General features: G+C 37.7%; 2 protein-coding genes across 4 annotated transcripts in view; one reads left to right on the forward strand and one right to left on the reverse strand.

The window, feature by feature from the left end:
* arg1 (arginase 1) overlaps nt 1–27,149 on the forward strand; it is a 102,104-nt gene that overhangs the window by 11,275 nt on the left and 63,680 nt on the right. The gene's annotated exons all lie outside the window — the stretch shown is intronic.
* Nucleotides 900–27,139, reverse strand: p4ha1a (prolyl 4-hydroxylase, alpha polypeptide I a). 3 transcript variants are annotated; one of them, XM_049465021.1, is made up of 15 exons: nt 27,037–27,139; nt 22,892–22,976; nt 22,299–22,395; nt 20,509–20,798; nt 19,093–19,344; nt 18,410–18,597; nt 16,515–16,691; nt 15,354–15,424; nt 13,194–13,259; nt 9,551–9,650; nt 9,376–9,429; nt 8,434–8,499; nt 8,229–8,297; nt 7,986–8,082; nt 900–6,897 (listed from the first exon to the last, which is right to left on the reverse strand). In XM_049465021.1, exons 2-15 carry the CDS (start codon nt 22,974–22,976, stop codon nt 6,827–6,829), a joined length of 1,683 nt encoding a protein of 560 aa, XP_049320978.1. In that variant the 5' UTR covers nt 27,037–27,139; the 3' UTR covers nt 900–6,826. The 3 variants fall into 3 exon arrangements, with proteins under 3 accessions (XP_049320978.1, XP_022524864.2, XP_022524863.2); XM_022669143.2 differs by lacking the exon at nt 15,354–15,424 and having other exon boundaries at nt 13,194–13,264; XM_022669142.2 differs by lacking the exon at nt 13,194–13,259.

Here is a 27,149-nt window from a genome sequence, read left to right on the forward strand (position 1 = left end):
TATTTTGCCTTCTCCCAACTCTACTAAACACTACAATTTAATCGAAACTATCTTAAAGACTGCTGCATGTTTATGCCAGGTGTGAACAGGGCTTAAATTCTTTCAGAAAAGGTCACACACTAATATTTTATTGGGCCATCTTTAGTTTTGATTGCTGCATTGATGATGGTACAGTCTGACCACTGCACAAAGTCTTCTCCAGAACATCCCAAAGATTCTCAATGAGGTAAAGTTCTGGACTCTGTGGTCAACTCTCAATCCACGTGTGAAAATGATGATCTCATGCTCCCTGAATCACTCTTTCACAATTCCAGCACCATGAATCCTGACATTGTCATCTTGGAATATGATCGTGCCATCGGGGAAGAAAAAATATATTGATGTAATAACCTGGTCTATATTCAGTATATTCAGGTAGTCAGCTGACCTCATTCTTTCAGCACATACTGTTGCTGAACCTAGACCTGCACAACTGCAGCATCATCCCCACATCATTTACTTAGTTAAATCCAGGAGGAGACTTTTTTTTGGGCCTTTCACAATGAAATATGAAGCAAATATAGTATATTAATCATTTCAAAGCTCTACATTGACTGTTGTGCTGTATTTGTAAGGATTTTAAATGGTTGATCATTTTTTGCATGGGCTGCAGAGTGTTATTTGGTGGGTTAAGAGACCCACGAGTTGCAAAAGGTTGGAGAAAAAACACTGTATTAGAAAATGGACATGTTATAAGCACGCTTTTTTTTTTTTGAAAGAGAATTCAACACAAACGTGAATTTAACACTCAGATTAGGAACATATAACAGAAGGTGTATAATCATAGATCATAGTGTATAATTTCTTTAATTATATAAAACTAAAACTTAAAAATAAAAGCACACACTCACACACACTACAACAGCTAAAACATTGTTTTATTTTTGGTAGAAAACATATCTTCACACATTCCTGAAATACTCTTTCTGAGGCAGAACTCTTAATGAACTGCATGTTGGGAGATATAAATAGAAGCTTCCACCTGCAGATACATAATCGGATCAGATAAGATAACAGGAGCTTTAATAAGGCTTGCTAAGAGGCTGGTTTGACTGTTGTCACAGCATGAAGTGAAAACCATAGCCTTTAAAGGGTTTTGAATGCCACTAAATTAAATGGTTAACAATGGGAACAGAGTAATTTAGAGTGGTTTGTGGTGTATTGTTTGCAGTGGTGGTGAACGGTCAAAGGATTTCTTAAGAGTTTAATGCCTTTAAAAGCTACGTCACAGAAAGTTGGGGCATTAATGCCTGATGCTGGAGACACAGATTTACTCTAGGGGCTTGGTCATTGGCATGTTTGCCTCTCAGTACTGGGGTCTCGGGTTCAAGTGGGTGGAGTTTCCCTGTTCCCCCTCTGTCTTTGTGGGTTTCCTCTCTTTAATTGGTTACTCTAAAAACTACCCTGGAATGTGTGAATGTACGTATGTCTATACACCCAGACATGGACTGGCACTCTGTCATGGGTTGGTGTGGTCATTTCCAGTTGAGACTATGTTGTGCGTGTTTGGCTGCCACTTCTCAAAGGTGTGTATGTATGTTGTGTGCGTTGGTCGAATGCTAAGTGTAACGGATTGTGAAGAGTGTGAAGTGTTTATAGTGGTTTAAAAAAGGATAAAAATGTACTTTAAAGGAGAACTCTGGTGTGAAATGGACTTTGGGTGTATTAAAATGTGATAAAAATTAATTACCTTTGTTGAATAGCCCATCTCTGTTCTCACACAGCTTTCTGAGATCCAGTATTTTGTGCACTTTGCCCAAACAGGTTTTTAGACTTTTAGACTGGGTGATATGGGCCATATTCTTGCGCCTGCAGAAAAATAATTTTTTGCACTGTTATCCAGACTCAAAGTAGCTTTGAGAGACATTTAGAACTTTAAAACTGCACAAGAAGTTTATTAAAATCCACTGTTAAGTGCCGCCATCTTAAATTTAAGTCACAATAAGTATGAATGCATAGGTAGGATAGTTGGGCAGATTGCAAAATTAATTTCTTGGAAATGCATGAATTCCAGCTGTTGCTGAAAATATCTGGTTACTGTCGATATTAGAGTGCAAAGAACCAACAACAAATTACATGAACATTACATTACATGAGTTTTACTATTCGTGTCCGACGGTTGACTTATTACGATTTAAATTTAAGATGGCGGTGCCTGGAGATTTACCTACGCTATGAGATGTAAACAGTGGTTTTAATAAACTTCTTGAGTAGTTTTAAAGTTCTAAATGCCTCGTTTTAAATGTCAGGGTACTCCGGATTCTACCAATGAGGTGTGGCACTACTTTGAGCCTGAATGATGGTGAAAAAGGCAATTTATCTACAGGGGCAAAATATGCCCCGTAAAACCCAGTCTAAAAGCCTGTTGGGCAAATTGCACATACTGGATCTCAGAAAGCTGCAGGAGAGCGGAGGAGGGCTGTTTAACAAAGGTACAGTAAGTACTCAGCTTTTTATCAGGTTTTAATACACCCAAAGTCCATTTCACACCAGAGTTCTCCTTTAAGTACAACAAATGTGGCAAAAAAAATAGTCCCCAAAAGAAGCCATAATTGTTCAGATATGCAACTATTTTGCTATTCTCAATATAAAACTGAGGAGCCTTTAAAAAGTCCCTAGTGGGTTTGTACAGTAAATAAAATGGCAATCCATGTCTGGTTCTATTCACCACCACTAAAAAACAAAATATGAATCAGTAAGTTTCTTTAAAATAAACCAACATTTTTCAAACACTGAATAGGAAAAACTTAAATAATAATAATAATAATAATGGTGGACCTTTTGAGCATTACTTTTAGGAGACTTGGCATTCATTCAAACATTTGTCTCTTTGCTGTTAAACTCTTGCACATTGTTTTAATGGAGTTTTAATGGTGAAATCAGATGAACAAGCTGAAGACTAAAAGCGGTCAGATTGCGTAGCTGTAAAGCAGATGAAGCTTTTATTTGTTTTTGTGCCACATTGAGGGGAAAAAAGGCTCCAGTGTGTACCCATGGCTATAAATGTCAACCATCTGTCTGTTTGTCCCTGTGTGAATGACCTCAGAACGTAAATCGGCTCTTGAGCGCCAACCTGGCATCAGAGAGAGTGAGGGAGTGTCCGACTGGTGGAGGGAGAGGGGTTAGTGTGACACTGCAAGAGTGAGAGAGAGTGTGTGTGTGTGTGTGGCTAAGCTTCAAATGCACAGTCAGCTTTTGGGATAATGACAGTATGTACTGTAGCTCTAGCCACACAGATATGCACAGTCATATCAGAATGACATAACCCCCTTCTTGTTTATAAGCTCACTCTTCGGTTTATCAGCTGCACTGATCATTAAGGGGCTTTTGTAGTTCTATAATTACAGACTGTAGTCCTTCTGTTTTTCTGCATACTTAATTATCCTCCTTTATCCCTGTTCTTTAAAGGTTAGGCCCCAATAAAACCACCAGAGTGTAGCTGTTATTTGGATGCCAGGTCATTCTCAGCAGGACTGGACTATACTGCTGGACTTTTTGAACACCTCAGTGTCACTGCTGGACTGAGAATCATCCTTCAACCAGATGTATCCAGTCAAAAGCATCCTATAGGCCGTCATAAAATACCTATGATGACAAACACAATGTGCAACAACAAAGAAGCTTCTGTCTCTACTTTACATCTACATGGTGGAGCAGCTAGGTATTTAAAGTGTTACAGGTAATAAAGTGAACAGTGCGTGGACATAGTGTTTAAAAACTCCAGCAGCACTGATGTGCCAGTATCATTGCACCCCTGAGAATGACCCACCACCCATATAGAGAGGTTAATAATGTATGAAGAGAAACAAAAGGACCATAGTCTGGATAATCATAACTAGCTGACGGCTTGATTTTTAGCTTAAAGGGCAATTTTACCATCTTTCCAAATCACTCTAAATCAAATTTTATTATATAATCATTATTATACCACAGTTAGTTCCGACCCTGCAATGTGATTGGCTGAGAGGCGTTCTATAGGTGCCATTATCAGCCAGTAATGCACTGTTACCGAAGCTCTCCATGTATTACTACGCCACATACAGGTGACCTAGTAACGATGCAACGCTTACCAGCAAAACAGCGCAGCTACAAACAGAGCAGCAATGGAACTATTTTAACTCGCAGAGCGTTTATAACCAAACAGATCATATTTTCTTATCCTCTTTAAATCATTTTTTCTCAATAAACAGTGATAAAGGAGCTGTGGTATAATCACTATACTACACTAGCGATTAGCACGAGATTCATGCTATATTGTGTAATATTTGCACTGCTGTGCTAATCTATGGCACAAGGCCGCAACCACAGCACAGCTGTGTCAATATTATACATTATAGCACAAATCTCGAGCGTATTATTTCTTAGTCACATGACTAGGAGAAATTATTACTAAGTAATTCAGAGTGGGTTTGGTGGAAGACTGGGCCTCTAAAATCTGTTCATGGTGGAGGGATATGTGGAAGGTGCTGTATGGCAAAAAAACAGTCCCCAAAGATAACAGGCTACAATGACAAACGAACGTTTGTCAAATGGATCATAAATAAAGTGTTATAGAGACAGTTTGGGAGTGTCCATATATGTGTATGTGTAAGTTATGAGGAGTTATCTTGTGAGTAAGGTTAAAGACTGGCCAATGTGCTCATGCCAAAGCAACATGAATTATTGGAATTTAAGTGAGGCCAGAAAGTGGGTGCCAGATGGATGGACATAAAAGGAATTACACCCCACAGTGGACAGCACAGTGATTGATTGTAATGGTTGTGACCAGTGGCTCAGGCCGAAATTGTCCATGCAAACAAGCAACACTGACAAGCAAATCTGGAAGAAGTGACATTCATATTAGGTGTAGGAAGCCTGGCATGCTGTCCATGAAACATGGCAAAAGTCATGGGACATGATACCAGTTCCTATTCTGTGACATATGGCATGCCAGTATATGATGAAACTTTGAAAAGTCAATAAATTCCTGTTACAATCTTTCTAATATATGATTTTACCACAACTGTGTAAAATAATTTAACCAATACAATTCTATAAGGGCATTACTAAATCTAGTTCTTAGTTCTTATAAGCTGTTTTAGCATTCTGGCTTTAGTATCTGCAGGCTTCTCAGTTCTTTGTGAGCTCTGTCTCTTTGTTCTTGGCTTCAGATTTGTCTGATTTTTAAGGTGCGAGACCAGCCCCCTGCAAATCTGCACCAATATTAAAGGAATATTCCAGTTTTCAAGTGTGAGTCAACCTAAACTCTATCTGCTGCATCTATATTATACTGGTGTAATACAACTAACAAAACTGAGAGCTTGGCTGTATTCACACAGCAAGTAAAACTGGGTCAGTGTAACGTTTATAGGTTCGTTTTTCTGACCGTTTAAGGCTAAATTTGAACATAGAAATTTGGGTATGAAATTGTGTTATTTAATTTTCCATTTTTTTTTGTAAAGAAAAAGAATCTTAATGTTTTTTTTTTCCATTTTTGTATCTTGTAACAAAAATCTGATTGTAAAATGCAACTTACTTTTGTAACAAGACGGAAAAATCAGAAAATTGAGAGAAGATTCATGCAGAATTAAAAAAAAAACTATAAAATATAATACACAAATGGTAAGAATTAAATAATAAATAGGGTTTTACCCTCAATTTTCTATTTTCGGATTTAACCTTAAATGGTCAGACAATTGAAAACCGTTATAAATGGCCCAAACCGTTATATCTCTATTTGTGTGGCAGTGTGAACGCTGAATACCACATTAAATCTGAAAATTTAAATTCAGATTTTTCAGATTCACAATCAATTTAAATACAAATACCTGATCAGTATCTGATTTGTGTCTGAACAGCCAAATTAAAAAAGAAAGAAGAAGGGCAAATATATGGTAGCAGTGAGGGAGTGTTTCAGTGACGGGATATTTGTGTGTTTAAACATAATTAGAAGGCACACATCGCAACCACCCTGTTTATTCTAAAGCAATGGCTGAATGCTATGAGATGAAGATGCTGCAGCAGCATCAAGGAAAAATAAAAAAAAGATGAAATGTACAAATAAGTTGATGAGAAAATCGTCTTTGGCACATTTTCTTGCTGTGTGAACATTGCTTTGCTAAAACATATTTACCTGTATTTATGAAAGGACAATAATCCATCTCATTCTTAACTCTCTTACAATAAAAACCTTCTGGGCAGTTGCTGACATTTATGAATAAATATTTACACATACATATAACACAAAGTATACAGTGCAAAAACTGTTGAACATTTAATTTCTTTCTAAAGCTTTCTGGTTTCCTTGGCGATCAGGTAGAGCTTGAGAAAGCACACCGACTCATGAAAAAAGCTAATTACATACATTTACACCAAAATTCAGCAACTGCCCACATGCTTTTATTATAAGTGAATAGAAGCACAGAACAAATCAGTGGTTAAATTTACCCTCTAAGCCAATCAGCTGTAGACTTCAGACGTGCAGATACAGATTAGGTTCAAACATACTCAGGTCTTCCTTTAATGCAGACCTGTGCAGTGTGGAGTGTTGTAAAATTGGGGGGAGTCTGGGGGGCTGGATGCAATGAGAAAAGGCACTAATGGTATCAACACAAATCATGAAGACACAAATTCATCAGAAATAAAAAAATAAAACAAGGCAGACATGAGTTAACTGCTGAAGGCAAACGCTGCAGATGGTCATGACTTCAAGGAGTGTGGGGCGGTGGGTCCATCAGGAACGTCTCGCAGCTCATAGTCCACAGAATCACGGGCGAACCAGGGGGAGGTAGGGACCAAGAGGTTGGGGTCAGTCTGACTGGAGCAGACTGCAGCGTCTTCTGAACTCCTGGCCTCTCTCATGGATCCATTTATTTGAAACTAAAGCAGAAAGATGAGAGAACATCAGAGAAAAACAGATACTCAGAGAAAGTGAGGTTAGCAGATGTAAAATAAACTGTATTTAAATACTGATCAAAGACAATAAATTATTTTTATATTTTCTCATATAATATATTTTATATTTCTTATATAATTATCTTATATAATAATGTCAATTTAATTTTGGCATGTGAACCACAGGGTAATTATTCAAACATGCTATATTTTACAAAAAGATCTAGTTTTTTAAATAATTAAATATGCAGCTTTTTAATTCTACCTAAAATGTTATTTAAATTTACCAAATTGAAAACCTCTGGAATAAAATCAAGGAAAATGGATGATCACAAGCCACCAAACCAAGCTAAACTGCTTACATTTTTGCAACAGTAGTGGCATAACGTTATCCAAAGGCAGCGTGTAAGACTGATGGAGGAGAACATGCCAAGATGCATAAAACCTATGCATATTCCACCAATTATTTCAAAGATTTCAGAACTCTTAAAAGTTTTTTAATATGAACTTGTTTTCTTTGTATTATTCAAGGTCTGAAAGCTCTGCATCTTTTTTGTTATTTCAGCCATTTCTCATTTTATGCAAATAAATGCTCTAAATGACAATATTTGTATGTGGAATTTGGGAGAAATGTAGTCTGTAGTTTATAGAATAAAACAACAAATGTTCATTTTACTCAAATATATTCCTATAAATAGCAAAATCAGAGAAACTGATTCAGGAACTGAAGTGGTCTCTTAATTTTAACGTCTTAATAACGTTACCGTATTTTCTCATGTATTAGGTTAACAAGAAGACTTAAATGAATAGCTTTTAGCTTTGGAAGCTTTTTCATCAAACGATGCAGATACAAATGGCACCCATTCTGTAGAATGTTTAGAATGTCAAGTTTACAGTGAAACATACAGCATGTTTTTTTTACAGCATTAGGTTTAAAAAAGGCATAAAGTACGTTAAAGAGAAATTTAGGAAATTGATTTACGGTTATCCAGCTTTTAATACCATACAGGCCCTGTTATTTCAGTTTACTAACATTAGGCATTGGTCTAAAATGAATATAAAGGATGTCTTACCCCACTTGTTGCCCACCAGTACTGGACAGGCTGCATGTCTTGTACTGTAATCTCCTTCTCCACTGGGGAACAGATTATACCAGAACACTGCTGTGCCCTGCACACACAAAAAACACACACACAGTCAAAATAAGCGGTGAAATTTAAGTGTCCAAGCATTTCCAGTGTCCAAGCCTGTCATCTGTACTGATTATCAAACTAGGGGTGACCTCATTCACCAGCAGGGTCACAATCTTGATTTACCTTCATTGGCTTTACTGCTGCTCCTACTTCAGGAAAGACTGTGGCGCCCCCTGCTGCCACATCACTCATCTGCAACACAAGAGGAACACGAAAACAAAATAAAATAAAATAAAATAAAAAAATAACAATGATTAGTGACAACTATTAGTGAATAGCAGCTCCTTTAGAGTTAGGCCAAAATGCACCCATCTTAAAAACTACTTACATAGAAGAGCCAGGTGGCAATGCGATTTCCCGTGCCGAGCTCTTTAAAGGCATCTGGCTCATCTTTCTGGTGACAAAGGAGATTAACACATATAGAAAAGTGCAAAGGTACACACTCACTCAATACACACACATGGACACACAGCAGCACAGACCCAACTTTTACATCAACAATAAAAAGAATACAAAAAGAAATTGCTGTTCCTGTAAATTATCAGGTCGTGCACCTTCATAGCGTAAATCAGCAAGTCAGTTTCCTTTGCTGAGATGCGCAGAAGCACTGCACCATTAAATTACCGATCTGCCAAAGTCAGTCAGAGCACACCTGGCTATCTAGGCTAACTATCTAGGTATTTTTATTTTTCCAAAACTTCCAGGCCTGGAAATTGCTATTTATAAATTCCATGACTTTTCAAGGTTTTTCATGACCGTATGAACCCAGACACAAATAGTGACGTGAACAATGCCGCCAACCAATAGGAGAGCTACGGGAAGCTACAAGGCAAACGCTGTAACGTTGTGGAACTGGACATGGATAAGACTTCGGTGATGGCTCGGTAATCATGTTATTTTTATACCATGACAGAGTGAAAAAATACAAAATAATAATAGTATATATATATAAATAAAAGTAAAATAATCTCAGAAAAAAAAATTGTTGCAGTCTTGCAAATGATGACACTGCAAGATCCCACGTCTTTGCAAAATCTTAGCCTGTAACTAGTTTGTGACTAAAAGTCTGTGACTTGTCTTTAGATGTAAGAGGGTGTCAGTCTATTAAAAGTCTTTTTAGAGTCTTCTAAAAGTTATCTAGTGTATGGTTACCTTAAGGTGTACTTCTCCCGTCAGTATGATTGCAAAACACACCTTAAATCAAGCTGCGTCATGCACAGTTGACAGCTCGCCTACAGATCGCTAAAATAGGGCCCTAAGCCTTGCTTACCCGTCCAAAGTCAAAGTGTGGTTCGTACTGGCCTCCTACTCCATAATTAGCAACCTAGATACAGAGACAGGGAGAAAAAAAAATTATTCTGTTTTAGAATAAGATCAGAATTAAATTATTTAAACTAGCTCATTCGATTGAATTTAACTGTATAGAGAGGATTACACCGCCCCACCTGTAGCTCCTCTGCTGTGGTGACATCGAGGCCTGTGATGTCCTGGATTCTCTGATTAATGCGGTCCACTACCGGATGCTCATAGGCTGCTAACCAGGCACTGCGAGCAGAAAACAACCAATCAAATTATCTCTGAAATCTCAAGTTTAGGATAAGATTATAAACGATGGTTAACATGTATGTTAGAATAAAGCAAGGCTGTGAAAGGATGTGAGGGGAGTATTGGAGGGAAATGTCTGCATGCAGCATGGGGTTAATAAGAATGATGAATTATGAGTTATAACACCCACACCCAATGCTGATGAATCTAAATATGAATGAAAACTTTTAACAGACTCTCCAAAAGGTATTTAGGGAGAAAAATGAGGAATGGCTGATCAGTCTGCTTAGATGTTGCAATTGGGTTGAATGGTTGGGGGGAAAAAAAGCTTCATACACATCTGAAGTAAATGACAAATGTCCAAATAAAAAAAAAAATAATAATAAAACAACATCAAAAGTAGCTGTTATATACTTGTTATATACCATATGCACTACTAAATAACTAATTTATAAATAACAATATTTTGTGGCATATACTCATAAATAATAGATGTAAACACAATATTTAAGCAAGAAGTGTTAATTAAGTAGCAAAAAACTGCCATTTTTGTCAATAATTATTTATTTTGAGAATGTCACTATTTAAATGTTTAACAACTGAAAATAAAAATACAATCTACTGTAAATGTAACAAATACACACGACCTCTTCTTATTTAATGTGTTTTTACATTTTTTTATATTGTAAACTTAATATTAAAGACTATATTAAAACTATACAGGAACACATACTTTTTTGGTAAACAAAAAACAGCATTTCTCAGCATCTCAAAGGAGTTCCTGGAGGTGCTGAACCATAGTTGCTGCTTTTTTGTTGGTTTAATGTCTTTAAAATGGCTATAAAAGCATACCCTACAAGCTTGCTAGCACTAAACATGTCTTTGTCCCACAGCATGTGTGACTTTGGTTTGATAAAATGGCATATAAATAAGGTGAATTTATTTTAATGATAATGATGCATGAGCAAGCACCATGTTTTAGCAAATACATTTGGACGAAACACTGTAAATTTGTACATTTGCTTCATCAAACCATCACGTTAAGACCTTTTTCTATCATGGGAACGAGGAAATTCCTAGGAATGATGTTGGAAGGACTGATCTGCAGCTGCTTGGGGTGAAAAAAAACTAACAGCTGTTGTTGATTTGTTTCTCGTCAGGGTAGAAGAGGGTGTCCACATATAGCTGTTTCCTCAGTGACACCACAATAATCACTTTTCCTAAAGCAGTCTACAACTATAAAAGCTCCCTCTGAGGTAAAAACCACCAGTGTCATGATGACAGCACTGCCTGGCGAGACAGCAACCCTGTGACCCAGTGTCTGAGGCCTGGCAGGGAGGTGGCAGACTGAAACCCTCCGACTGTGCTACGTCTGAACAGCCTGCTTCAGCAAGAGCCTGATGTCTAACTGATGAGCTCACATCCTGAGACACTCAGTGCTCAAACTGGGGGGGGACGCAGAAAACATGTGACCTCAGAGGAATATTCCTATTTGCACAAGTGCCTGTAGCTCATGTATTACTGTAATACTCTCAAGGATTCAAAACTCACTATTTAAATTAGCTGCCTAATGATTTACTATTAAGATAAACAATTAGGATGAAACTATACAAAGAGACAAACACAGACACATACAAACAATGACTTATAATGGAAAAGACGGAGTAGCCCCTTAAACTGCAGGCTTAATATTATTCAGCAATTAGTACCCACTTTGAATGATTCAGTAACTACTATAAATTACCCACCATAACTCGATCAGTATCTGCTACATACAGCTCTGAAAAAAATTAAGAGACCACTTCAGTTTCTGAATCAGTTTCTCTGATTTTGCTATTTATAGGTGTATGTTTGAGTAAAACGAACATTTTTGTTTTATTCTATAAACTACAGACAACATTTCTCCCAAATTCCAAATAAAAATATTGTCATTTAGAGCATTTATTTGCAGAAAATGAGAAATGGCTGAAAAAACAAGTTCATATTCATAAAATTTTAAGAGTTCAGAAATCAATGTTTGGTGGAATAACCCCGTTTTTTAATCACAGTTTTTATGCATCTTGGCATGTTCTCCTCCACCAGTCTTACACACTGCTTTTGGAGAACTTTTTGCCACTACTGGTGCAGAAATTCAAGCAGTTCAGCTTGGATTGGTGGCTTGTGATCATCCATCTTCCTCTTGATTGTATTCCATTTTCAATTTGGCAAAATTAAAGAAACTTTAAATGGTCTCTTATTTCCTTCCAGAGCTGTATGATTCAATGAAAATTATAAATGATTCAGCATGTACTACACATTATGTTCTATACATAACTCACATTCTACCACAAATCATTCAATATTAATTATTTTACTAAAAACTAATTAATAACTACTAAAAATAATATTCAGCATACTAAAAACTATGCATTATCGACTAGGGTTGGGAAATATTAAGCAATAAGGATATATAATATTCTTCATAATAATATTGGTATTAATTATTTTTAAAAATCCATAGAATGATAATTTTTCTACATTATTATTGTTGTATACAAAATAACAGAGCAGTCTCTGCAAGCTACTGTTGTCTACAAAATATTTTTTTTGTTTTAGCTGAGAGTTTGAATGTCTAATACTACCATAATTAAAACTCCAACAAGTGTTTTGTTGCAGTAGTATATTCTTGGAATTAAGAAAATAATTAAGAGAATATCACTATTGGAAAAACTATTATCCACCCTATTACCTATTATAATTGATATTCAAATAAAAATATTATAAATATCTAATATAAATGATTAAATACCTATAATATATTACTTAGTACGCATATGGTAACTTATACGGTAACTACTATAAATTCAGTAAGTAATATTAATTATCATCTAAAACGTATTCGGTATGTAATATACATGATTTAATAGCATATTCATTAAGTACTATAAATGATGCAGTAACTTCCATAAATTATTTAGTATTTACAATAAATGATTTTTTGTACTATAAATAATATACTATATAGTATTTATTAGTTCACTATAAATCATTCAGTAATTAACATACATGAACTAGTTCAAATGATTTAGTATAAACTAAAACTCTACTCAGTATCTAATTTATCTGGCAACTAATATAAAGTAATCAGTAATTAACAATTGAAGAATCATTATCAATTGATTTATTCAGTAAATTATACATTCTAACCATATGATTGTTGTTTTAATAGTTTGGTAGTAATGAGAAACTGGTCTTTGGGTTCACATTCAGGTGCCTGCAGTTAAAGAAGTTAATAAAGCTGACGTACACAGTTATGTCGTATCTAAGACATATGTCAGGTCAGACTATATTCTGCATGAGGTACAAAGCAGCCATTTAGAATTGAGTCACAGTAATAAAAAAACATATTAGGCCTAATAAAGAAAAATATAGGATAGGCTATAGACTCTGTAAAAGGCAATTTAATGTAAAAAGAAGCAACTGGACCAATATACACAGAACCACCTCGCCCCAAAAGCAATGGACACATGCCTGACTGCTAAGTCTTCATTTTTAACCCCTTACCTCTTGGAGACTCTGTACTGGGCTGTGACGAGTTTCCCTGTTTGAGGATCATGCACAGTGGCTCGTCTGAGCTATAGGGTAGGCACAGTTTTGAGAGAGAAAGAGAGAGAGACAGAAAGCAAAAAAGGAATACAGTGGAGAGAGGGGGAAGCAGATAGAGTAAAAAGAGAGAGAGAGAGAGAGAGAGAGAGAGAGAGAGAAGGAGAAGAGAGTCCATCACTACTTGCTAAGTTAATGACTCATTGAGTCCCCCAAACCCCACCCGAATTAGATCCTAAAATTGCAGCAGAAAAGAGTGAGCGGAGGCTTCGCACTAAACAAGGTGAGCAGCTGTGATTTTCACTGTTACCCCTCTAAACATCTACAGGTATTACGAGAAACCACTCCAGCTGTGATATCCCTCTGTGTTAAGAAAGTTAGCGGCATCTTTACCATGAACAGCGACACCAAAAGAAACAACACACACACCCTTGTTATGAACTATGAATTCTGTACTGAATAATCTGAAGATCCATGCTAAAAAACTCTAGAAAAAAATCCAGAAACTGTTTTAATCAGCAATACAAGTCTGGCTAACAATAAATACAGAATTTTAGGAACTCCCACAGTTCATATTTAGCAGTTTTTATATCACTATGAAAGCTATTTTTTATTTACTGTTAGCATAACATTAAGTTTATTATAACTAGCATTAGCATAATTAACATAAGGGATAAAACAGCTACATTTTATATGTTTTTAGCATAGTATAACTAGCATAGCTACCTAACACAACATTATTATAGCTAGCCCCATCAAAAAAAGCATATAATGTGCACCAGGTTATAAAGCACATTAAGCAACACTAGTAAGAATGTACACTTAAAGTGAACAAGGGTGTCTGCATGTTTCCCTTCTTATTCAGCAGGTCTCTCTGCTGTGGGGTTTTCTTCCTGAAAACTGTTTATTTGGGGGAGTAAAGCACTTCTGCTTATTTACAGTAAAGCTTAGATTTTGTCCAAGGGTGAGTGCTAGCCCCGGTGTTTAGCAGCGTTTAGCCTGCCCCTAGCAGTGCTAGCTAGCCGCTAGTGTTAGTGCTAGTAAATGCCTCCGGAGAGCGCTACACTAAGGAACCCTGAGTGTACCAGTAACCCAGGGTGCTATTATCTTGCTATTCATCCCATGTAGCTTGTTTTAACACGGTAAACACACAGGCTACAGTTCAATATACTTGTCTCTGAACTGCAAAAGAGTTAGTGTTGAGGTTAGCGACTAATGCTAATGCCGCTGCACTCCGCCTTAGCGCTGAAAAAAACATATAAGGCTGTACTTCAGCTTAGTGGCTTTAGTGCTCCTTAATACCTGACTGGTAGAATTCATACATAAGGCGTACTGTCAATTACAGGAAAATTAAAGGATTTTAAGTGCACCTTATATGTGGAAAAGCCAATTTTGATTCATTGTTAAGCATAACATTACGGAAACTGGTCTAGCAACATTATGAGAAATATAACCATTTATTTTATACATTTTAGCATTGTCAATTACCACAGCTATATTTTATCAATTCTCAGCACAAGGATTATGGTAACTGTAACTGATACGTTTCATTACTAGCATATCATTATCTTAACTAGCACAGCTTCTGTTTATTCATTATCAGCATACAAATACATTTCTAGCAATGATGGTAGCTACATTTTATTCAGCATTAGTAGAACATTATAATAGTAAAGTAAAAAAAAAAGAGTCAATTTGTATTTGTTAATTCGTAGTAGTATTATAACCGGCACAGCCATGTCTAATTTGTTGTTAACATAACATGGCTAAATAACCGATAATTATAATTTAGCATTAGCATAACATTATGAACACTGCAACAGCTAATTTTTATTCATGTTTAGCATATCACGATTACTGGTACAGCTAATTTTGATCCATTGTTAGCATAAAAGAATGTAATCTTATTTATTGTTAGCCACGTTTAGATTTTTAGTTTATTTTTTATGTAATTTCTACCGATAAGTATGTAAATCATGATCATATTCACATATTAAAGTATGAATAGTAACAGTAATAGGAGTGTGTGAAATCCCTTTTGCTGCCTCTGTTCTTTCTAACGTTACAGCAGGGAGGCGAGGCCGGAGGATCAGCAGGGCTGTACGTCTGGAGGCTTCTTACCTTTTGCTGATGCGATAGTGGGCAGTTTCCAGCACACCAGTGATGGGGTTGGAGATGGTGGCTCGACGCAGCTGTGGAGCCAACCGGCCAAGAGGACACGAGTTACACGCTGCAGTCACACCATCCCACCCCGCTCACTGTGTGCAGGGGCTCAGGGATTCACCTCATTCCAGCTAATCCTAAATTCCCACTAGTGTTTTACTTAAAATGAGTGCTAACAGAACTGGGAGGGAATAAGAACTGGTGTGGGCTAGTTAGGAGCTGCTATGCTGACTGATACAGTGTTGATGTAACTTCTTCAGTCTGCAATACCTTTTGTACACTTGTCCTCTCTTAGTACAACAGTAGTACCCTAAAATTATTGCACTTATTGTTCTAGGGCACATTGCATGATGCATGGAATGAAATAATCAAAAATATATCTTACTTCCAAACTTTCTGTATTCAATTGGTATAAAAATGTTTCAAATGTTCAGAGGTTCAGACATCTGGACCTTTCATCATTAAACTATTCTGATTGGGAAAGTTTCTCTACAAGATTTAACACCAAACCCACTCTAAATGAGTTTTCATTTAATTCCCTGGAGCCCTTAAATTTGACTGCTTACACAATTGTAGTTATGTAGTTTTGGCCTCTGAAGTTAGAATGTAGTCATTCTATAGTCAGCATCATGTCCATATTTGGACTTATGGGTCTAAACTGGATTTCTCTGCCAAATGAATGGAAGGATTTTTGAAACATTTTTTATTTTTTATATTTTCTCGATTGATCCTTTGAATTACAAGGGTAAGCATATATTTTGACTCTTTATTGAATTCATGATTTAGAGAATTCAGAGACATTTCGGAGAGAAACATAACAGTCAATATTTTGTTTTTAAAAAGCCTTCATTTTCATTCAGAAATCCAGATACGACACTGAGCTCCTAATATGGGCATGATGCTGTATGGAGTCTGACAGGTCCTATTAAATCCACTCTCTCAGGGCCATAACCTTAATTACTTCCAGTCAGTTTATGTTTTTCATCTGAATTTCTGAATAGTAATACAACTAACATAATCATGATGTGTTTGACTGTGAATCTGGTGTATGAAAAAAGAAATATACAAAAATGCACACCAGGTAAACAAGCATGGAAGCAACAGGTCTGCTGTACTCACCCTGGGCTTGGACAGCTCCTTCACCTTCTCCATCTCTTTATCGCTGATGATGTTGTGGTAACGGACGATGCGCGGCCGGTCCCACTCGTCCTCCTGTTTCACGGGTCCGAGTATATAGTACGGGTGTCTGTTGTTGTCATGGAAACGGCAGAAGAGTCGACTCTGTCTACGTGGCGTCTGTGTGGTTCAGACAGGTACAAAAAGTAATAATAAATTTTAACTCAGGCAGTTATTGTTTGTTTAATGTTACTAATATTGACAATCTATATTTCTATCAGTATTGGAAAAAAGCCTTGTAATAACTTACAAATACACTGACACTGGAAAAGTCATGGGAGAGCAAAGTGCTAGTTTATCATAAGGTTTCATCTGTGCAATGCTCACACCTCTTTAAGATGTGAGGTGTCCCCCTGTGAATGAACCGCTGGACCACTTAGAGCCCCCTCTTCTTGTTCACTTTTGATTCCATTAAAACTTTTTGTAATAGTTTAAAAGGTGTAGTGTGTGAGTGTTAGAAGCCCCTTCAAATCTAAAGAACTTTCCCTTGATATAGAGCTGACTGCACTCTGTGGTTCTATTCCTTTTAGTTCTATAGTAATACAAAAACAAAATTGTCAGCAATGGTTGCATAGTAGAGGTCAGTGGCCAAGACAGACTGCTTACTCATTTGCTTGTTCCAGAACAAGCATCTCAGACTGCCTTCATTAATCTTATAGTAAAAAGTGTTTATGTTGTGTTTATCAAGCAAGATCCGTTTCAGTTCCAGTTTTACATGAAGTTTGCGTGAAAGGAAAGTCAACTCATTTTCTAAATTGTAATGTTATTCAGAGTCACTGTTAAGATTTGTATGGTAAAACAGTGGCATATCAAAAAAAAAACACATTTTCTTATGTGAGGAGGTTTTAAATTGAATGTGAATGTTAATAAGAGTTGCTTGTCTGTTTTTATGAACACTGTGGGTGGTAATGCCTTCTGTTATGCTTCCATGGTACATATATGATACTGTGTGATCTAGCTGTGTTAAATGACCTCACAAGCTAACACCTTATAAATTATACAGGGGTGGTCATTCTCAAGGTAACCCCCAAAAGTAACACTTTGTAATCAGTTTGCATACTGGTATACCAGGACTTTAGACGTTGACTAAACTAAACTAAATTCAGCGATGGTTTCTTAAACAAGCATTAAGGTTCGACTAAATTTTAAATAGCAATCGTGTATCACCAAATACTTTAGGGGCATTTTCACACCTGTAGTTTGTTTCTATAGTCCGGATCAGTTTGATGAGTTTACTTGGAGTGTTTTCTCCCTCTGTTTGGTTTAGTTTCACACCTAAACGCACCAAAATGTGCACCAATAAACCACACAAGCAAATTGTCTCCTCTGATTGGCCAGATCTGTCTGGCGCAGGAGCAAGAAAGTTAATATAGTGAGAAGATTCTGTGTTCCAGTGCAAGTAAATGTGTAGTTTAAAACTGAACGCTGAAACACTGCGCTTACAGTGTTTTCAATAGGGCATGCAGTGCAGATGCAGTACACAGAGTAAACGGTCTGTTTTTTTTATCCTCACTAGAGTGTGATTACTGTTTTAACACCTGGTCAATCGAACTGCAATAAGGGCACAAATGAACCAGAGTCTGTTTTCACTGGACCAAATAGTGCTGGTGTGAAAACGCCCAAATTCTAGACTAAATCTGTGAGTGATTGACTTGTGTACATATTTGTAAAAAGACAGAAATGTAAACACAGTTCTACCTATAAACATCTTCCTACAAGCCAGTTTGAGACAGACGACTCTGGCCCACAACTTGATGGAAGTCTTAATGGAAGTCTCACGAGAGTCTTGTTTAGACTGAGCAGGTCACTGTGAAAACAAACAGAAGTAAGCTTCTCACCAGCCTGAGTCCTTCCCCTCTGCAAAGCTTCTCGTACTTCCTCTTCTCAGGAAGGAAGCTATTTTTCTCCGTGTCTCTCTTCGTTCTCTCCTCAGTGGTTCCTTTCTGCTCCTTCTCTGCCTTCCTCTGCTTGGCCAGCTGGTACTCGAAGTACTTTAGGTTGCCGTTGGCTCTCTGATGTTCTGAGTCTGTACAGTAAGAATCCAAATATGAGCTGCAACCAATGACTCAGACCTGCAAATCTTGATCGAATTTTAGTACAAATCCCACCAAGGCACCGCTACCATAAGCAGTAATAAGAGTGTAGTGTGGTTTAGGCCTGGCAGACTAGAGCTTTTTGAACTGAATTCTAATAGCTCAAAGGAGTTTTGATTGCTTTTAAATTAGAATATTGTAATATGTTAAGTTACTTAGTTAAACTAAGAGATTTAACCCTTTGAAACCCAGCCTATTTTGGTGTATTTTTTCTCAGTTTTTGCCAGATCCTATTTCACTTGTTAGAATCACTCACACAAAATGTTGGGGGGAAAAATGGTTTCATCTTTAACTGTATATCTTTACAGTAACATACACTGTTACCAAACACGATGCACACCACCATACATTTTGGAACACACAAATCAATAAAGACATCAGGAATAGCAACACGCAAGCTATGAGTGATTTAAGAATTCAGAACTCACCCAGTGTCAGCAGTCTCTTGGTGTGCTCCAAGGCTTTCTCTAGTTCTCCTTGCTGGTAGACAGAGTAGCTGAGGTAGTCCAGAACAGTCACAGAATCAATGCTGGATTCCTCTCCTTTGTCCAGCTGTCTGAGAGCCTGCCCCATCCACAGCTCTGTGTGGTAATAATCCGCGTCCGAGTATGCAATCTTCCCCAGCTCAAAACAGTCGTCCACTGTTAGAGTACTCTTATAAGGCAAATCGGATGTTACACCTAAAAGAGCAAGAACACTTACTGTTTATCTATTCTACCAGATTCAAGATTGTATGGTCAAGTGCACAGATAGACAAGCAGTACAATGTACAATAAAATGCTTATTGTGCAATATGCATATATATATTAAAATACTGTGTAATAGTTGCTAAACTGTTCAACTGTTATATTTCAGTCACTTTTGACTAAAGCCAATCACACCAGTACTTTTTTTTTCACTATGTGGGGGTGTGAGGGTGCTCACCATGTTCACAAGCCAAAAGGAACAAGAGATTTCCAATAAGGTAGTGAAGTGGAAGTAAGATGTACAAGAGTTTTAAATTAAGCCAGATTAGTAAGTAAAAAGTCAACGAAAAACAAAAATACTTGTTTACTATATTTAAGTAGAGTAATTAATTACATTTCCTTTGTTACTGTCTGCTCAGACAGGGAGCATTTATAAAAAGGTGCATTTTTCATTTTCTACATATATAGGCGCTAAACCCTAAACCATAATTTTTACATTAATAGCTGAAATAACTTTCTTTGAAATAATGAGACTTTCCTAACCTTTAAAAAACACTTTTATTGTGGTAATTTGTGCCTCAGCAGCGTACTCTCAGGTTCTACTGTGCTACTGAGGATGATGTCTCTGTGTACTTGGGTATGCAGACACATCACAATATACAGATAAGTCAATCAATAATACCACTCCCCTGCTAACGTCCAACCATATCCTGCTGCAGCTCAGCCAATCATCTCTCCCTCCTGCCCTGCCTCTAAACCCATACATCATCCAAATCAGGGGCTTTTTTATTGACCCTTTAAGAAATAAAATGTCTTTTTTTTGTCAGTTGTTCCGAATATTGTGAGAAAATCAAATCGTGAATCCAGAATCAAGAACCGGAGCAGAGTGCATAATTACACCCGTACACAATTTAGTATAAATGAACATGCAGTTACAGCAGAATGTCAAAATGATAAATCACAATTTTCCTGACTGGCCTTTTCTACTGGCAACTTTTTAGTACCCATTTCTCTTATGTTACTACATAATAGGCACATACAAGAAACTCACAAATACTGTGTTTCCTCCCACTGGCCACTTCACTAGAAACATCTACCTTCTGCTTTCAGTTACTGGCCACATCCCCAGCCAAAAGCTTCTCTGAAGGCCACACTCACCTGGCAGGTTACCGGAGGAGATGGTGTGTGTGTCCAGCCTGTAGGTGTCCTGAAGCCTAAGCAAGGCTTTGGCCGCTCCAGTCTGGTCCTCATCGTTAGGGAAATACTGCCGCTGGATGGTCAGGTTGGAGATGAAACCGTCAGACATGTCTTTAAGCACCAGGTCTTCCACCTCGCCCCACTCTGTGTTCAGCCTCTTCATCAGTTTGAAGGCGTTGACCGGGTGGCCGAGGAAACCCTCAGGGTCCTGCGTCGCCGTGGCAGTCAAGGCATCTAGTTTCTCTGCCCACCTGAAGATCAAAAAAGGAGCGTAACTTAAATGGAACAGACCAAAAGACAGAAAAAGTCAGAACACAGAACAAAAGAGAGAAACACTAGAAAGCAATTACCCAGACAGGGATTAACACAGCACAGCACTTTTAAAAGGAGATTTCTTATTGAAAACAAATTTAAGTCTAAGACTAGGTTTAAATCCTGCCTGGGTAACTGACCAATAGGTTTGACTAAATGCTTCGATCCAAAAGGCTGAAAGTAACTGCAACCAGCTTGTTGTTAGTGATAATGAAGCTAAATAATTACTATTAAACATAGTAAAAAACAGTAAGATTGTAGATAAACAATAGATATTTTACTTATTATCTACATTGTAGATTCATATTAAAGACATGAAAACAATTAGGGGCACATATGGAATTACGTAGTAAACAAAAAAAGTGTTCGTCCTTCACAATCTCTTTTGTTTAGCACCTCCAGGAACTCCTTCAAGACGCTGAGAAAACTATTCCAGGTGACTATCTTTCATAAAGACACTGAGATTAAAATACCAAGAGTGAGCAAATCTGTCATCAAAACCAAAAGTGTCTAGTAGAAGAATCAAAATAACACATGTTCTGGTTTGCTTGAAACAATTAGTTTACAAAATAATTTTGCATGTTCTTCTGTAGAGCTTTAATGCCTTCAATATTAAATTTCCAATATAAAAAATAAGAATAGGCATGTCCAACTTCTGACAGGTACTAAATGTGTTATTCGAAACAAAAAAGGGAACTAAGAATAAAAAAGGTAAAATCTCCCATTACTGCAGTCTTTTAAAACAAATTTTCTGTAAGTTCATGAAAACTAAACATAAAGAAGACAAACTTGTTTTTACGCTTAAAAGCTTTTATTTTCTTAATGTTAGCATGTTCAGGAACCATTTGGTATACTCAGAAAGGTGCATGTGTTTTGCTTAGCTTTATTTATGCCACAGCCGTTATTGGTATTAGGCAGTGATGGGAATAACAGCGTTTTTACGGGTAAACACAAAAGTAACGCCATAGTTACTTTTACTGGTAACTAGTTACTTTTATAGTGGAGTAACTCAGTAAGTACCTCACTTTTTGGAGAAGTAACTAGTAAATATAACTAATTACTTTTTCACAGTAACACGCCCAACGCTGGCATTAGGGTATATAAGAAACACAGACAACAGGGTGGTTTTTGGTAGGTAACCTGTATGCATCAGCATACTGCCCAGTATTAAGCAGCTATACACCAAAGGCTTTTCTTTAGTATTACAATTGGCTGATACAAGGTCACTAAGACACTTAAGCCTAAACAAGACTGTTTCTTTGGGGTTGCTGGAGTGGAAGCAGGCTGTAAATTCCAATGGTTAAAAATGAGCTCCTAACTACTTCATAATTGGCTCCTTATTACTACATTTACTTCCATAAAGGCCTATACGCATATAAAATGGAGGCATGAGGTAAAACTGAGGAAAATCCATATGGATGTGGGAGGGAGTCTCTTACTGCTTGACCAGCTCCAGCTTGCTCTCCTCTGCTTTAATGTAGTCTTTTAGGGATGTCACTAGGTCCTTCTCCGTAAACAGCAGATCAGTCATTTGGCCTACAGACACAACAGGGTGGATATCGTACAAGAATACCGGTACATGAATGAAACAACAAAATTGCAGGTTTGTGGATTTAAATGCATGTTTTCACACAAAAGCACTTGTTTTACATTCAGTGAAAAATACATTTTAAATAAATGGTTTTTAATACAATCAAAAGATAAAAAAAAAACATTCATTAACCAGCCTTTAATTTATTCTAAAAAAGAAAACACTCTAAAACTAGAGAAATTCACACTAATCAAACAAGAAAACATCGCATAAATTGCTCTTGTAACCTTCTAAATGTAAATTGCCTTTTACAACAACCTAATATGGCCTTGCCTCATCAGATACACAAGGACTGGTCTCAACAAGTCCAACAGCAACTTTTGGCACTAAAGGCCAAGCTCAGAAATAAGAGCTGCCAATGCCAGGCAGATGTTTGTAAAGGCAGCATATGAAACTTTTGTTTCTACAGTAAGAAGGACTCGGAGAGCGCTGGGGACTCACCAATGGAGGTAAAGAAGTCATTGTGAGCAGAACACTTGCAGAGGTAGCCGATCAGCAACACGTACCACATACACCACATCTCCATCTTAAAACACACACAGACAAAAAAGTAGTTAGTGCAATGCATTCTTAAATATGTCATACAGTGTTATCTTCTTTATATTTGGCTCCTTTATTGGAGTTATCCACATAATTATCCACAGCTATGAACAAACGTTCAGCACTCTTGGTGTACATCATAAAAAAAATGTGCAGCTCTTTTAATTTTGCACTCAATCAGCATTTTTTATCTGGACAAAGTTTACACACAGGGTTTTGAAACTGAAAATGTACTGTGCTGTGAACATGTGTGACAACCTTTGATATTTGGCTAGTTTAAGTTTTGGCCTGGATATTTTTACCAACCCTGCTCTTACTAAACATCTCTGGTGGAGCTGCAGCTCATGGTAACTGGCTCTCTGCTTTTCTCTATTGCTCCAGAGAGAGCAGAAACCACTAAAAGCTCTAAATATGTTTATCATATTTTTCGGACTATAAGGCTCAGCTAAAATCCTTGAATTTTCCCAAAAATCAAAGTGCATCTTATAATCCGGTGTGCCTTATGTATGAATTCCACCAGTCAGGTATTAAGGAGCAGTAATCCGCTGAAATCTAAGGTTACTGTAAATGAAAGGAAGCACTTTACTCCAAAAATAAACGATTTTCAGGAGAGAAATCTTAGTGAGTTTAGCTGTGTATTTTTCCGTTTTTGGTGTGTTAAACATTTTTATAGAGCCAATTGAGTGTGTGTGCCTATTACCCCACAGCACCTTGTGTACTGTTCTCCATCACACATTAACAATCCATCAACAATAAAATTCCATCTGTGCTTTCGGCAAAAAATGATTGTCTTAAAATGGTGTAAAACTATCTAAATGCTTTCCCGGGAAGCTTTCAACTTGGTTATGACATCGTTCCCAGCTCATCTGACTTCCAAGTTAAATGGAATGCAGCATCAGATCTCTTGGCTCTCAAACTGTTCCTTAAAAGCCAACCTGGTCTTTACTACGTTTGGCAAATGGATGTGATTTGGAACACCAAATTAAGTCAATTAACACACACACAAACATATTATGAGCTACCATGAGGGGGATGGGTTCATATTTCCTGCAAAATGATTGTGAAAACTGCTATATTGGTCTGAAAACAAGCATATATTTAAACTATTACCGTTAAAACGAATTATTTCCAAAATATGAATTCTACAGTAATATGGAATCAAATAATCCCTTTTGTCCACTGGCTTATACTCCATATCCTGCAGTACAGATTTCAGCAGGGTTGCAGCCTGGCTGGTCCACTCTCTGAACTTGACAGCCTTTAACAATGCAGCAGGCTCTCAGCCCACTCTGGTTGTGTGAAAAAACACAGTCAGCCTCCATCTGGCCCACAACCAAGCCGCAGCCTTGACCATGTTTGAAGATGTTTAAAGAGCACATAGTCCTGCATTATAAAGCAAGTTCATTAAGTGTGTATATCCTGCACCAAGTGTGTAACGCATGTACATCTTGCATAATTAAGCATGTTTATAATGCATTAAAATCCTGCATTACTATATTTAAAAACACATAAATCATGAATAGTAAAGCATGTTTATTGAGCATGGAATTCCTGCATTATTATGCATGTTTTAAAGCATTCATCCTGTATACTTATCTCATGCATATAATGCATTCATTCAGAATAAACCACATTTTTAAAGCCATAAAAATATGTAATTCTTGTTTTATTAAGAATGTTATAAAGCATGTGTTCTTGCATTACAAACCACACCCATTATGTTTATAACTCTTTAAGTGTGTAATTATTGCTTTAAAGGGATGTTTTAAAATATACGTGCCTGCATTATGTTTAAACATGTTTATAAAATGTGTATGTTCTTCATGACCTATGTTGCTGTCTCAGATTTTAATGTCCCATGCATTACAGATGTACACATGCATTCTGGCTTTTCATGCACAACTGAGCAACCTCCACTGAAAGAAATATGTTCTACCGCTAATGCTAAAGCCTCTCTTTAGGTCCTGTCCTGCCTCCACTTAACAAATCCTGCTGTGTCTAAAAAGGTAGCCTCAGGCCTCTCTGCCCCACAGTGGAGCACAGGAATGTGATGTGGTCACATGACTGGGCTGGACTGGACTGTGAGGACTGGTAAAGGCATGTTCCAGCAGCTTGCAGGTGATCAGGGAGCAGGGAAGCAGGGGTGTGACTGTTCAACCGCATTTCAGAACTGCTGCAAACTGCTGAAAAGAAGCATGTGGTCTGCAGAAAAGAGAGCTGCAGGATGAGCGATCAGTCTCTGTGCCCTGATGAACGTGATCAGGTTGGGAAAAAGAGCTGAACTAAGATAAGCATTGAGATTAACCCAGATTAACACAACTGTTTTAGGTAAACAGAGAATAAACACCTCATTAAGCCTATAGACAGACAACAGACGACTCTCACTGGTGTTACACACCTTGGCTTACATAGACGTTACAGTTACACACAAACCTACAATAATGTTACACACACACACACTGACCCAGTGAGTAGCACACGCTGTGCCACAGTAATGTTATGCTTGCTTATATGTAGTGGCAATACAGACACAGCCTTTTACTGACAGCAATGCTGCACAATGACCCACAACAAGGGTTACAATTACTGACCTACACTGTCCTCAGTGATGTTACACAAGATGAGTGTCATTACACACACTGGCTCTCGGTGATGATACATTCTTACACTAACATTACACACTGTTACACACAGGTTCTATTGCACACAGTAATTTTACACATGGCAACCTAAAGCGACCTTACACACACACACACACACACACACAGGATGATGTTATACACACTGACCCACAGTGCCATTACACACACTGACTCAGTGTGATGTTACATACTGACCCTCAGTAATGATGCACATGCTTACAGTGACGTTACACACTCTTACCCACTGTGAACCTAGAGACGCTACATGCACAGGATGATGTTACACACAGACCCAAATTGCCATTACACACACTGACCCAGTGTGATGATACATACTGACCCACAGTTCCATTATTTAGAATGATACAGCGTGATGTTACACACTGACCCACAGTGCCAATACACACACACTGACCCAATGTGATGTTACACACTGACCCAGTGTGATGTTACATACTGTCCCACAGTGCCAGTACACACACTGACCCAGTGTGATATTACACACTGACCCACAGTCCAATATACAGACTGACCCAGTGTGATGATACATACTGACCCACAGTTCCATTATTTAGAATGATACAGTGTGATGTTACACACTGACCCACAGTGCCAATCCACACACTGACCCAATGTGATGTTACACACTAACCCACAATGCCATTACACATACTAACCTATTGTAATGTTAGACACTGACCCAGTGGGATGTTACATACTGTCCCACAGTGCCAGTACACACACTGACCCAGTGTGATGTTACACACTGACCTACAATGCCATTACACATACTAACCTATTGTAATGTTAGACACTGACCCAGTGGGATGTTACATACTGACCCAGTGTGACTGACCTACAATGGCCCACAGTGAGATTACACGTACAGACCCAGTGTGATATTACACACTAACGCACAATGACCCGCAGTGAAATTACACACTTTGAGCAACGGGTTCTACTGCACACAGTAATGTTACACATGGCAACCCACAGTGTCGTTACGCGCACAGGACGATGTTACCCACCACTGGCCCACGGTGGCTATTTTCCTACAAAGTATTAATCACAGCCTAAAGATACACCACTGCCCAACCCACACAACAACCACAAACAAACACAACACAGCCACTAGCTACACACTACCTCCAAACACACAAATACAAACAATTCCACGCTAAGAAACAGAGCTATCGGACAGTGAATCACAAACACACAACTCCCAGCGAGTCTTCTGAAGCAGAGAGGAAATTTCTAGACTCTCTCTCTCGCGCTCTCTCTCCCTCTCTCTCCGTTTAGCTCAGTAAAAAACAAGCAGCAGCGCAAACACACACTCTACTAAACCAAAACACACAAACACACACCCGCACGAGCACACACACTTTCACTCATTCACTCACTCACCTCTACGGATTTCCTCCCAACACAATCGATATTTCTGCTCTCTGGCTACGTGTAGGCTTTTTCCTCTTCGCACCCGTAATCTGCAGAGCTCTGGGGTTGCCCCGTAAAGCCCC

The sequence above is a fragment of the Astyanax mexicanus genome, chromosome 15 (assembly GCF_023375975.1).
Source record: "Astyanax mexicanus isolate ESR-SI-001 chromosome 15, AstMex3_surface, whole genome shotgun sequence".
Classification (NCBI taxonomy): Eukaryota; Metazoa; Chordata; class Actinopteri; order Characiformes; family Acestrorhamphidae; genus Astyanax; species Astyanax mexicanus.